General features: G+C 41.0%; 1 protein-coding gene across 1 annotated transcript in view; it reads left to right on the top strand.

Annotated features, from left to right (window-relative positions):
• Nucleotides 1–14,723, top strand: part of EIF5B (eukaryotic translation initiation factor 5B) — a 67,337-nt gene that overhangs the window by 35,634 nt on the left and 16,980 nt on the right. The window contains exons 11-14 of the mRNA XM_084646236.1: nucleotides 1,021–1,128; nucleotides 4,880–4,990; nucleotides 11,484–11,551; nucleotides 12,984–13,125. Of these exons, the coding sequence (XP_084502362.1) occupies nucleotides 1,021–1,128; nucleotides 4,880–4,990; nucleotides 11,484–11,551; nucleotides 12,984–13,125 (429 nt within the window). The remainder of the gene's footprint in view (nucleotides 1–1,020; nucleotides 1,129–4,879; nucleotides 4,991–11,483; nucleotides 11,552–12,983; nucleotides 13,126–14,723) is intronic.

Genomic DNA, 14,723 nt, shown 5'->3' with positions numbered 1-14,723 from the left:
TAACCGTACTTAATACAGCTTCTTTTTTATGAATGCATTTAGCAGACTTAGATCTATCTTGACTTAAAACCACAGTACAGGGGTTGTATGAGCAGACAGAAGCTATACTCCTTGCATTCTATAAGGCTAAAAAGTACCCTTTTTTCAGAGGAAAGCATCCTTAAAGGGTGGAAGTATGTGGCATCATCACTGTCTGCTCCATCCTTTGTAAATGCTATTAGAATTTTAATGAAGCATTTCAACGCTATTAGTTTGTGTTTTTTTTTTTTTTTTTTTTTTCTCCAATTACTGACATTTCGCATTGGCTCTTTTTCCCCTTCTTCGGCATATTGCACATTTAGAAACTCTAACTTTCATTAATGCATGCCTAGGAATTGGTTTCAACAGGTAAGGAAATTTTGAAATGTATGCATAGTAAAACAACCTACAAGCCTTATTACCTGTCCCAAAGCACACCTTTTGCTATACATCTCCAACAAACCCATACTTTAGCAGATGAAATAAGTTATCATACTAGTTATTCTTACTTGAAACTGTTGCTTTTTAAATTGCGAACTGAGAGTGTTACCAATCTGATGAAAGCCATCTAACTGAGACAGCTCAGTCAATTTAATTAGACCTGGATTCCCAAGATGCTAACCTTTAATTCTGATCTTTAAACTGCACCAAAAAGCTGGGCAAAAGGACGAGCTAACCTTATTGCAAATCTCAGGACCTCAAATGTTCTGCTTGGAGATAAACAACCGAGCCCAACATGTATTGAATCCAGATGCATACCATGAAATTTGTACTTGGACTAGAAAAATTTCTGTCCATATAATCTGCATACCCCCCAACCCTCCCTGGAAATTGAATGGTCATGGAAGTGTTGTATTTAGTAAACCTTGGAGAGGGAGTGCAAAACCCCAGCCAGCTTTTCCCTTAAGGTGCTGCTGGCAACATTAGGTAAATCTCCACTTGCTTTTTGTAATACTTTAAATGTTAATCTCTACTTTTGAACATGTCTTATTCTCCTATTAGAAACGGCGTATTGAAAATAACAAAAATGTAAACACTGAAAAGCTAAGAGCACCGGTAATCTGTGTACTTGGGCACGTAGACACAGGAAAGACCAAAATTCTAGATAAGGTAAGATGCAGTGGGATGGATCTTCATTATCAAGTTTCTGTGATAGCTGATTTGTCATAGTGTAATGTAACTACTACTGCTTGAAATAACTTATTGTAATCCTATAATGCTTATAAAAATACAATTCAAGATAACTTTCCTAACCAAAAAAGTTCATATATGACACGCTGAGAAAGGGACCTGGATAGACAGATTACCCCAGAGGAATGGGGTTTGCTCTGGAAGAGTACCAGCAACCTCGATATAGAGTGCAATAAAGGGAAAACTTAGTTAAGATGATGTTTCAGTGGTATTTTATACCAGTCAGGTTAAAAAATAGAGAGAATGAATAGAGATAAATGTTGGAAAAATTGTGGTGAAGAGGAGATTTTATGCTTTTATGGTCAGTCATTAGAGCACTGGGATGCTGCAATTCCTAACCAAATATTACAAATTATTTGATATTTATTGTCAGATGATCCTTTTGGAATTCTGCTGGGGCTTCCTAGCAGAAATGATCACACAAAACGAAATGAAGAATTAATCTGTCTGCTAGTTAGCAGCTAGACTTCTGATAGCCTTCTGCTGGAAAAATAAAAGTAGTCCAACTCGGGAGGGAGGTTGGTGGTTATGGAAAAATTAATGTACCCAGTAAAACTTTCACCTGCAAAAAAAAATCCACCACACTTGTCAATTTTTTTTTAATATTCGCATTTGATGGACATGCCTGGTTTGTTAAATGTGTAATCAGAGATTCCACTCCGTTCAATAAAATCACAAGAAATGACTTGTCATGATTATTGTAAATATACTCATTCTATAATATGGCAACGCCCTATTAGAGGGCCCAGGATTATGTTACTGTATAATGTTCCTCTAAACAAAAGGTTACTGTTGTAAATTTCAGAGACTATACAATAATCATTACATGGTTAGGCTCTGATCCAAGAGTGTATATATCTGAACCACTCAGTAATAGTGATCATAATGTAATTACTTTGACATCCTTGCAGGGGGGAAATGTCAAAGAAACCCACCACAGTAGCATTTAACTTCAAAAAGGGGCACTTCACAAAAACAAGGAAGCTAGTTAAATGGAAATGAACAGTCACAAGAGTGAAATGCATGCAAGCTGTACAGAAAACAATTTTTAAAAAAAGAAAAGGAGTACTTGTGGCACCTTAGAGACTAACCAATTTATTTAGTCTCTAAAGTGCCACAAGTACTCCTTTTCTTTTTGCAAAGACAGACTAACACGGCTGTTACTCTGAAACCTGTCAGTTTTTAAAAACACCACAGTCAAGGCTCAAACTAAATATATACCCCAAATAAAATAATAAAAAGAGTGTGAGAACCCAAAAAATGCCACTATGGCTAAATAACAGCAGCAAAAAGGCATCCTTTAAAAATTTAAAGTCGAATCCTAGTGTAGAAAATAAAGGAGCATAAACTTTGGCAAGTAAAGTGTGAAAATATAATTAGGCAGGGCAAGAAAATTTGAAGAGCAACTAGCAAAAGACACAAAGACTAGCAGCAATTTATGAAGTAGATCAGAAGTAGGAACCCTGCCGAACACCAGTAGGGCCACTAGATGATCAAGGTGCTAAAGGTGCATTCAGAGAAGACAAAGCTGTTGCAGAGAAGTTAAATGAATTCTTTGCATTGGGCTTCACTGTAGAGGATGTGAGGGAGATTCCCACATGTGAGCCATTCTTTTTGTCACAAATCTGAGGCATTGTCCCAGATTGAGGTGTCCAATAGGTTTTAGAATAACAAATTGATAAACAGTATTAAGTCACCAGAATCCAGATGGTATTCACCCCAAAGTTCTGAAGGATCTCACATAGGAAACTGCAGAACTGTGATATATAACCTATTGCTTTAATCGGCCTCTGTACCAGATTTCTTGGATCGTAGCTAATGTAATGTTGGTTGTTTTGTTTTGTTTTTTTTTAAAGGTTCCAGAAGTGATCCTGGCAATTGCAGGCCAGTAAGCCTAACTTCAGTACCAGGCAAATTGGTTGAAACTATAGTGAAAAACAGAATTATCAGACACACAGATGAACACAATATGTTGGGGAAGAGTCAACACAGCTTTTGTAAAGGGGAATCATGCCTCACCAATCTTATTAGAAATCTGTAAGGGGGTCAACAAGCATGTGGACAAGGGTGATCCAGTGGATATAGCGTACTTGGACTTCCAGAGAGCCTTTGAAAAGGTCCCTCACCAAAGGCTCTTAAGCAAAATAAGCAGTCCTGGGCTAAGAGGGAAGATCCTGTCATGGATCAGTAACTTGTTAAAAGACAGGAAACGAGTAGAAATAAGTGATCATTTTTCACAACGGAGAGATGTAAATTGCAGGTCCTCCAAGGATCTGTACTGCGACCTGTGCTGTTCAGTGTGTTCATAAATGATCTGGAAAAGGGGGTAAATAGTGAGGTGGCAAAATTTGCAGATGAGATGCAAAATTACTCAAGATAGTTAACTCCAAAGCAGATTTTGAAGAGTTACAAAGGGATCTCACAAAACTGGGTGATTGGAAAGGAAAATGGCGAATGAAATTCAATGCTGATAAGTGTAACGCACATTGGAAAAAATAATCCCAGCTATTCATGCTAAATGTTTTCTAAATTAGCTGTTACCACTCAAGAAAGAGATTTTTGGGGTAATCATGAATAGTTGTCTGAAAACATCTGCTCAATGTGCAGTGGCATTAAAAAAAGCAAGCAATGTTAGGAACTATTAGGAAAGGGATAGGTAATAAAACAGAATATAATCATGCCCCTATATAAATCCATGGTACCACCACACCTTCAGTACTGTGTGCAGTTGTGGTAGCCCCATTTCAAAAAAGATATATTAGAATTGGAAAAGGTACAGAGAAGGGCAACAAAAAGAATTAAGGGTATGGAACAGCTTCCACATGAGGAGAGATTAAAAAGACTGGGACTGCTCAGTTTAGAAAAGAGAGAGTCTATAAAAACACGAATGGTGTGGAAAAAGTGAATAAGTAATTATTTGCCTCTTCATATCACATAAGAGCCAGGGGTCATCAGATTAAATTAATAGGCATCAGGTTTAAAACAAACATACGGAAGTACTTCACAGTCAGTACGTGGAACTTGTTTGTGAAGGCCAAAAGTATAACTGGGTTCAAAAAAGAATGAGAAGTTCATGGAGGATAGGTCCATCAATGGCTATTAGCCAAGATGGTCAGAGATGCAACCCCATGGTCTGGGTCTTCCTAAACCTCTGACTGCCAGAAGCTCGGAGTGGATGACGGGATGGATCACTTGATGATTTCCTATTTTGTTAATTTCCTCTGAAGCACTTCCTCTGGCACTGGCCACTGTCGGAAGTCAAGATACTGGACTAGATGGACCATTTATCTGACTCAGTGTGGCCATCCTTATGTTCTTACACGTGTTACAACTTCCTAAATAGACATAAAAAGAAAAGGAGTACTTGTGGCACCTTAGAGACTAACCAATTTATTTGAGCATAAGCTTTCTTTGAGCATATTTATTATGCTCAAATAAATTGGTTAGTCTCTAAGGTGCTACAAGTACTCCTTTTCTTTCTGCGAATACAGACTAACATAGCTGTTACTCTTAAATAGACATAGTTTAAACACATTCTCTCTCCCCCCCCAAAGGAAATAATTAATGACACTTCCAGGATATGATTTTAAATTCCCTTCTGTAAGCAGGTTCCCATTTCCATTGTTTTCCCTGTGTATTCAGTACTCCCTTTATTGCTTTGGTTTTATAGCTCCGTCATACTCATGTACAAGATGGTGAAGCAGGTGGTATCACTCAGCAGATTGGAGCAACTAACGTTCCTCTAGAAGCCATTAATGAACAAGCTAAGATGGTGAAAAATGTAAGTAACAGCACTTTAAAGACCTTAGATTGAGGTCCAAAAGTTCATAAAGCGATCTGCTTACTTACTAGATGTTGTGGTGGGATATTTTCTAAGAATTGTTTCTGCTTTTGTGTATGTAAAAACCTAGTTGACATATTGGTTATTTGGGTTGAATTTATTCTTCTCACTATTTTTGAAAGAGATACTTTAATTCAGAAATTAGAGTAACAGCATTGCCAGACAATTTATAATTACCATCTTTTAAAAAAAACCAAAAAACAAAAAACCTCCTCCTACTGTCTCTTCTCCATTCTAGAAAGTGCATTTATGCATTATATGTTGACTATGTTGACAAAAATCTGATATTTGGGTAGAAATTGGGAATACTCTTGGAAGTTAAAATATACCCATATTTTTATTACATTTCTTCAATGAGCTTTAAAATGGTTTCTGTTTAATTTCAGTGCATGTACTCACAAGGTAAGTTTAACAATGGGCAACAAGCTTTACTTTTAAATCCACAATATTAGAAAACTGGTGTTGCCATTGAAGGTCACTTTCCAAGGGACATTAGTTTTCCCCGTAAATGAAATATTGCAGTTTGATTTTTATCTAGAAAACCACTCAACTGCCTGTTTTTTAATATTAAAAAATGCACTCCTAGTACATTTTGTCCAGTATGAAGAACAAGCATAAGTTGCAAGAGAACTGTTCTTGAAATCTCCAACAGCAAATTAAATCACTTTTAGAAAAGTTGTTTTATACAAAACTATTCTTGAAAGCATTTAAACAATCTACTGGAACTTTGTTTCTCTGACGTAGGAAGTACAAGATGGTTGAGATGGCAAAAGCTGTCAGTTTGTTCCCTTTAGCTGGGTTTAATTCAGTAGAAATCCTGACTTCATATATCTTGTCAAAGCAATATACTGGTTTCTAAAAAGCTGGAAGATTTGCTACATCAAATATAGTTTCTGAAAGTTTAGTTTTCCTTCAAATTGTGTCCTTATGGGTGTTCCACTTCAAGATTGGAGTTTTCATCAGCAGAGTCTTTGTCTGTGCCCGAGACATCCTCATTTTCTGATATGAGCATATGTGGGGGGAAGGGCAGACCTACCACAATTTCAGTTCCTTCTCAGCCACCTATGGCTCTAGATCAGTGGTTCTTAACCTTTACTACAGCCTGCGCCCCTTTGGTTCTCAAAGTATGTTCTCGCACCCCTTCTCAAAAACGGTTGAAGTAGGTCAGTTCTTTAAACCTAGATATATTTTTGTTTGTATATTACAGTAATCGTTAAAAAATGTATAATGTTAAATACATAGGTTTGATGAAACAAAGTAGTTGTACTTACGTGCCTGTGCTTAATTTGTGTTTTCAATGATTTACCTTCTAAAAAAATCTGGCATGTCTCATAGACATGTGTGCACCCCAGGTTAAGAACCACTGCTCTAGATGGAACATCAGCGTCCCTTAGCTAGCTGCGTGGTTTGCCACCTCTTTTGCTTATTTTTTCTTATTATTTTAGATCTTGTATTTCTTTTTCTGTTACTTAGCACATTTTGTGCTTTTTGGGGAGTGGGGGTTACCCTTTCTCTTTTTTGTTTTTTTGTTTTGTTCTGCTCTGGGCCTTTAAAACTCAGACCTTAAACCAAAGCTTCAAGTAAGGGATTATGCCCAAAATCCTTGGCTTCCAACCCTGTCAGACCTGTCACAGGTCTTTTTCCCCAACAGTGATGGACACTTGAGCTCTCCCTTCACACACACCCCGCCCCCCCATATAAAATCCACTTAAAATTACATCTGAAAAACTGAGGGACAAGGTAAAACTCCTGTTAATGGAGTGTTCCCTGAGACGTAGGGGGTTGAAGTCACCTCTCTGTAAATTGGATTCAGTTGCTCATAGAGCCCCTGCAGCTGAATCACTGCTGCTGTGGTAAGCAAAGACCCGAGGGATCCATAAGAAGCATGCAGACTGTTCTGAGGAATAGGATAAGAGAAGGGGAAAGTTACCCTTTCGGTCTGGATCTTGGGAGACCTTGTGTCCTGACAAGGGTACCACTGACCCCTGATTCATCATCAACGAGAGAACCATGCCATGTACCGAGAAGCTGTCTGTTAAACTGCAGTGGCACTGAAGTCAGCACTGCACCCAGTGCTTCTGAAGCACAGTGACTCTAAGGTTAAGCCAAAAATGTCATTGGTACCACCTTCCCTAGCCAGCAGAGAAGAGCACACAGATTGTACTTCAGTACCATCTCCAGTATCACCCAATGTACTAATGCTTGGGGTCCTTCTCTGGAATACCCAGTACTGTCCAGACTCCTTTTTCCACAAGGATCTTTGGATCCTGGAAGAACCTGAGTCACCGTTGTTCAAGGGTATCAAGAGACCTTCTCTTGTACTGATTTGACCTACCATCAGGGATCAATGCAGTCTGATTCCACACAAACCCGTTGTGGTTACTGAGAGGCATTTCTGATTGACACATTCTCTGGTACCATCTCACTACCAAGCAGATTCAACCTCCAGTTCCTGTGTAGTTGTTAGATCCCCTCTGGTCTCCCATTAGACCCACTCGACTGCCAGTACCAGCACCACTTGCCCCTCCAATGGACTTGGTACATGACAACTCATCTGATTATGAGGTGTCTATACAAGCCCTTCTGTTTTCCCATTTCAGCCTTCCTCATTGCAGTGCAGCCTGATGAAGATACTCCCTGCTGGACATATACCCAGCAAACCTGGCAAGAACAAGCCTGGGATCCTGTCCCCTTCCCTTATGTCCCTCTTCAATGTTCTTATTGGTCCTTTATAGCGACCAGCTCTACAGGGTCCCATCATGTAAGAGGACACGTCAAAAGCAACAACTGCTGTCCTAGGATCCTGTTCTGTAGGAGGAATCAGATGAACAGGAGCCATCAGGAGAAGAAGCAGCATCACCTTTCTCCCTCCTGGACAAGACTATTATGCTTCTGTCAGATTCTGGGGTTGTCACCACCTGCTCTGTAACCTTGTGTGCCTCATAATGCTTTGCTGCTGTAACTCCCAACTTGGGCTCCTCACCAACAGCCAAACAGCATGCTAGTAACAAGGTGAATGTCTGTGTTTAGCTGCCAGCATGCTCTAGTCAACACTCTGGCTTCCACTAGCTTTGCTTGCCACTTGCAGGGTGACCGCAACACACTCCCAGTCCCACTCTCCTCCCCCACCCCCACCCCGCCAAAATGTGTGTTCTGCACTGTCCAGCACTCCACTGGACAGTTGAGATACTAGAGGTCAATTGCCCCTGTAAGGGGTCAGTGTATATACAACAGTTTACTCCTTTAATTGGCGTTGCCAAACAATTCAGTTTAAACACAAGGCTGGATTAAATACAACAGAGCCCACAAACCGCAGCAAGGGCTTTCCTCCAACTCCTGAGCCATATGGCAGTCTGTACGTTTTGTGGCACTCTTAGCAGGACTACACTCCTGGTGTCTTTGAACCTGATTGAGAATGGGCTACACCAGAGGTGGGCAAACTACGGCCCGCGGGCCACATCCAGTCTGCGGGACCCTCCTGCCCGGCCCCTGAGCTCCTGGCCCAGGAGGCTGTAGCTCCTGGCCCCTCCCTCCCCCCTTCCCCGCAGCCTCAGCGTGCCGTGCTGCCGGTGCAATGCTCTGGGCAGCCGGGCAGCGCAGTTGCAGAGCTGCAGCCTGACCTGTGGCTCTGGGCAGCATGGTTGTAGTGCTGCCAGCCGTCAGCGCTCCAGGCAGCGCCGTAAGGGAGCGGGGGGGGGGGTTGGATAGAAGACAGGGGAGTTCAAAGGTGGGGTCGGGGAGGTCAGAGGATGGGGAACAGGGGGGTTGGATGGGGCAGGGGTCCTGGGGAGGACAGTCAGGAATGGTGAGGGGGATTGGATGGGGCAGGAGTCCCAGGGGATCCATCAGGGGGCAAGAAGCGGGAGGGTCAGATAGGAGGCGGGGGCTGGGTCACGCCTGGCTGTTGGGGGGACACAGCCTCCCCTAACCGGCCCTCCATACAATTTTGGAAACCTGATGTGGCCCTCAGGCCAAAAAGTTTGCCTGTCCCTGGTCTACACCATGCACAGTCTGTCCAAATGGGTGTCCGTACCTCGAAGGGTCCTCGATTCTCTGAATTGGTGGAAGGATCCACAAAAGGTGTGTATGGCACTTTGTTCTTGCATCCTCATCCCATGAGGATCATCACTACAGATGCCTCCCAATGATGTGCACTTTCAGAACTTCACAGCTCAGGACAAATGAACTCTGAAGGAAGTGATCCTTCATCTTATCAAGCTCAGAGTGGTCTGTTATGCTTGCCAGCACTTCCTGACCCACATCAGGGGCTGCCCCATCAGAATATAATTGCTGTATATCAACCACAAATAGATATCAGCAGTTTATCTACCAGGACTGCAGAATGCAGTGGCGGACTCCCTCTGCTGGCATTTCATCTCCGTCCTGAGTGGGAGCTGAACAGCAACATATTCTGAAGGATATGTTTTACCTTGATTGATCTGGAGATGGCTATCTCTGCGACACCATCCAATACAAAGTGTAGATGATTCTGTTCAAGAGGAGGGCACAGCCGCAAATCAACAGGAGATGCTCTAGTCATCCCTTGGCCTCGAATGTTGCTATACACTTATCCCTCAAGGCCATTACTGCTCAAGGTCCTAAACAAATTGAAACAGGAGAAATTAGTAGCCATCCTCATAGCACTGCTGTGGCAGAGAGAGGTGTGGTTACCAGAGCATGTGTGCATGTCTTGACAGCTGCTTCTCCCCCTCCTGGTAGCAGCAGATCTTCTCACTGAGGAGTCAAGATCCATCACCCTCTCCAACCTCTTGGCACTTCACCTCAAGAACAGCCTGCTAAATGGCTCTCTGGTATAGAACAAGACCGCTCCTCAGTGATAAACAGTACTGCTTAATAGCTTAAAACCCTCAACAAGGAAAACTTGCAGAAGTGGAAACACTTCCTAGCTTGGTACAGCCACTTTGTATACCTACTTTCGTGTCCTGCCTGGCACGCATTCTTGATTGCCTGTTAAATTTTAAAACCACAGGAATTGTTGCCGAGTTTAATTGAGGTTCACCAAGCTGCCATCGCTGATTTTCATTGTCCCTCATCGAGGGGTTATCAGTCTTCACTCACCCTTCCACCACCAGATTTATTATAGGCCTGTTCAATCTTTTCCCTCCTGTCAAGGAGCCAGCTTCACCGTAGGACCTCAACTTAGCCTCCATTTGAACATATGGGGCACTGTTCCCTCCTCCATTTGTCCCTCGAGACCTTGTTCCTCATATTCATTTGAGCCAGAAGGGTAGGAACCCTGATGGCTGACCCACTGTACATGATGATCTGTCATGATAAAGTGACACTATGTTAACATCGTCACTTCTTGTCTAATGTTCTTTGAGAATTCCACATTTAATCAGGAGATTCTACCAGTGTTTTAGCCCAAGCGTCACTCTTCAAGAGATGAAACGAGCCTCCATAGACTGGATGTAAGAAGGGCTGTCACCTTTTACCTTGACAGAACTAAGTCCTTTAGGACTTCTCCTAGGCTTTTTATATCTGTTGTGGAATGAATGAAAGGGCCCCCAATCTCTACCCAAAGACTGTCCAAATGGGTTTCAAGATGCATCTTAACCTGTTATAAAACTGCAAGGACTTGTCCCTCTTCTACGTTGATTGCCCATTCCACCAGGGCTCAGTCTACCTCTGTGACCTTACTGAAAATATACCTGTCTCAGACATCGGCAGAGCAGCCACCTGGTCTTTGCTGCACAAATTTTCCCAGCACTGCGCTTTTATGCTTGCTTCCAGTGCTAGTACACCTTTTGGTGGTGCTGTTTTATCGTCTGTACTGGATATGCCTCCTTGGTACCTTCCTCTGTAACTGAGGTACTGTTCGGGAATCTCCTGAAGTGGAGCATCCATAGGGACGCTACTTGAAGAAGGGAAGGTTACTTCCCTTGTAGAGTGACTGGAGTTCTTTGAGATGTGTGTCCCTATGGGCACTCCATTAGCTACCCTCCTTCCCTTCTGCCATAGTCTTCTTGCTGGGCTTTTGTGGTTCAGAAGGAACTTTAGTGGCAGCAGATCTGCCCCCCTCTGCCCACCATGTACCCTTGTACCAGAGCATGAGGCTATCTAGGGCACAGGCACGGACCTGCTGACACAATCTCTGGTAAGAGTGCATTGTGCACACGCACCCTGAAGTAGGCACACAGAATAGGACACCTCTCAAAGACCTCTAGTTACTGTACAAGGCAAGTAACCCCTCCTCATGTCGTGTCGTCATTTTGAGCATCCCTTACCTAACTGGCTGTGCTTTTATTGTGGCGTGATGGCATTCTTAAGAGCTGTTGTTAGGGTAAGGGTGTTGGTCCTTCCTAAAATACTTAGTTGGATATTTGAAATTTATGACTACTGCTGAGGCTCTAAATTTAAGTTTATTTTCTTACATAATTTTCTCAAGATGGCTAATATTTGAAAATGTTAGTTTGACAGAGAGAACATAAAAATTCCAGGAATGCTGATAATTGATACTCCAGGACATGAGTCTTTCAGGTAACTTTTTTTTATTGTTGTGATGTGAAGGGTCTTGTTAATAACTGATCGTAAGACTTGCCTGTTAATATAGGCATAGGTACTTAACTGAGTTATAGAATTTAGGATGAATCTGCTATTTACTGTATATCTTTAAACTTCTAAAAAAAAATCATTTTTGTATCTGACAAGGGATATGCTTGATTTACATTTGTATTGTGGGTATGCTTGATTTACATTTGCATTTTGTATCTAGCTAATCACTTGTGGATGAAAGGTGTATATAATTTTCCCATCCGTGGTCAAACTGTTATATCTAGAAGAGCATGTAAAGGCAATCTTTCACTTTGGATAGTGAATATAAAAACTTAACTGGGAGAAAACCGTGCTTATCTGTGAAATGTAACTTAAGTGCTTAGGGAAAAGTCTTTTCCCATCTTAGTCTCTAGATAAGTAGTCAATGACCTAAATTTTGGCTTGTTATAGAGCCTAAATGAGTCTGGACATTGGAGATTATGAAAGCTAACTTTCTTAAGTCTCCTATACATTTTACTTATTAATTCAGGATCCTAATGAAAACTTAACATAAAAGGAATTACGGTTGGTTAAATGTGACATTCTCCAACAACACCCTTACAGGCAATGAAATGCCAGGTTATAAGACACCTTTTAGCTGTACTCTAATACTGACGCAGCCCATTCCTGTAGATGATGACAAATTCGGCATCTTCATAACAAACTTCCTTCTGCCAGATAACACAGTGTATAACATAACCTCAGTTATAAACTCAGGAACATGAGTAAACAGTGTCGACATGTGGCTAAGTTAATTGTGCAGTGTGTTAACTTTCTTAGGGAAGTAGGAGGCGTTGACCTCTTGGTTAACATGGTTAGAGACTGAAGATATAATAAATCTGCATGGATTACCCGAACTTTGTTTATTGCTAGGGCATTAAGGAGTACGATCAGTGCAGTCTCTGTCCATACTTAGATTCAAAACTGAATTACAGTGATCTGATTTAGGACCTTTAGAGCAATTTTCATCACCTTCTTAATAATCTTTCTCAGAAAGGGCAAGTTAGAAACAGTGTGATACCTAATGTTTGCTGGTTGAGTATTACACCTCCTAAGAGGTTTGCCTACAAAGTCTTTCACAAATGTGTTCTTTTGTTAATGGACTTGGACTTATAGAAACACTCTCATACATTTTTGGAAGTGATCTTCTATTAATAGTATATAGCTGGCATGTCATTTAATCAGTTTTCCTGTCTCTTGGGAAGAGTGAGTAATGTGGCAGTATCTTAATGCAAATCACAAGATTTTCACTTTTTGCTGGGCAAACATCAGTTGACCCTGATGTAAAAAAAACAAAAAAACCCATTTCTAATAAAAAAACATTATGGAATATTCAGATTACTGTATGAATGACATTCTTTCTTTCCCAATGCCACAGCAACCTAAGAAATCGAGGAAGCTCACTTTGTGATATTGCTATTCTAGTAGTTGATATTATGCATGGTTTGGAGCCCCAGACAATTGAATCGATAAACCTGCTGAAATCCAAGAAATGTCCCTTTATTGTAGCACTCAACAAGGTAAGATGGCCTTTCAAAGATGTATTTAGAAAATTCAGTATCAAATATGTACTGTACTATTTTGTCTGTTAATTGAATTGTGTTTATGAACAGTGCCATCAACCCATTGTAAGAGCTGAAGCCATGGTTCTTAGTTGTCTTTCTGTTGACTTGCATCTTTTTCTGTAAATGAAACTGAGATTAAGTATATGATAGACTTTGCAGAGCAGTTTAAGGAGTCTCCTTAAAGAAATGTTTATTATTCAGTTAATCTCATAGCTCTTCTGTGTGGTTCACATTACTGGAAGTTGTTCTTCAATCATTCTGTAATATACTTAAATGAATTTGTTGGGTGATACCTTTTTCTTTTTTACCTTGTAAAATTCAAAGGTGTAGTACGATTCTGCTCCCCTTTTAACTATTTATTTAGTGTGTGCATAGTAGTTTAGCCAACCAATGGCATCTTCTGAGGTGGGTCTTCTAAACCACTGGTCTCCAAACTGAGGTGCACGCACCCCTTGTGCGAGATGATCCCAGGGGGTGCGCGGCAGCAGGAACACTCTGCCTTTTTTTCTTCGGCGGCAGCTCTGCATGTCCACTGCTGGTGTTCCCCTCAGGTGGACCCCCTGCGACGGGTCTTTTGGGCCTGTTCCGTTGGCGGTGCTGCAGGTCTTCCGGTCTTCACCCTGGGGTGTGCGAGCCAAAAGGTTTGGAGACCACTGTTCTAAACTAACAACAGATGTTAGTTGTTTGAGACAGGTTTCAGTGTCCTAGCAGAGCACTGAGCAAATTTAAATACATTGTAAGGACTGGTTTCAAGTACTACAACATTAGGTGACAAAGTGTAGAGGAAAAATATGTGTAATTAGTTTGTCTTTTTTAAAATTGAGTAGTTGGCCAGCATTTTCAGGTATGCTGATAGGCATTTTGATTTCTTACATAGTAAAATATTTTTAATCTTTATTTTGTAAGTTTCAATGAAATATTTGTATGAAAGGAAAAACTAAGACACTACAGAAATCCTGATGTTACAGCGATCATGTACATTTTAAAGTGGGTTATATAAATGGTGCTAAGAAAACTAAGTTGTGTTCAGATAGCTTTGCCATATGTTATGTGACACACCAGCAGTCTTATTTTTCTTTTTAATGGGTGTTAATGCATATTGCAAAAGAACTGCATTACACTTTCAAAGTATTTAGTAAATATTCAGAATTAAGGGTGGCAGGGAGTTGAGAAACCTTTGTGCAATTACTTAAAGGACTCTTGTTTACTGGTGGGGGGAGGGAGGGGCAGTTTGACCTTGAAAGTGTCTTAAACCTTAATTACAGAGGCCCTCAAATCTTATTGTTTTACTTTTTAAACACCTCCATGTTGTGTCTGTTCTGTAAAGTGCCTCCGGACATAGACCTTGTCTCAGTGAGCTCCATAGTCTAACTTTTAGATGTGATGCAATGTGCGAGGGTTAAGAAAGGTAAGGAGTGATGAAGATGACAGTCACAGCAATAAAATCATGTTACACAGTGTAGGTATGTGTACTACTTTATGGCCCAGTTAAAAAGGTCTTAATTTATGTACCTTTTATGAGCATTGTGAAAGAAGCAAGTTTTAAGTAGGGA

This window comes from Lepidochelys olivacea, assembly GCF_965140295.1.
Source record: "Lepidochelys olivacea isolate rLepOli2 genome assembly, chromosome: 1".
NCBI classification, from domain to species: domain Eukaryota; kingdom Metazoa; phylum Chordata; order Testudines; family Cheloniidae; genus Lepidochelys; species Lepidochelys olivacea.
The sequence above is the reverse complement of the archived record's forward strand: the minus strand, read 5'-3'. Positions and strand labels throughout refer to the sequence as shown.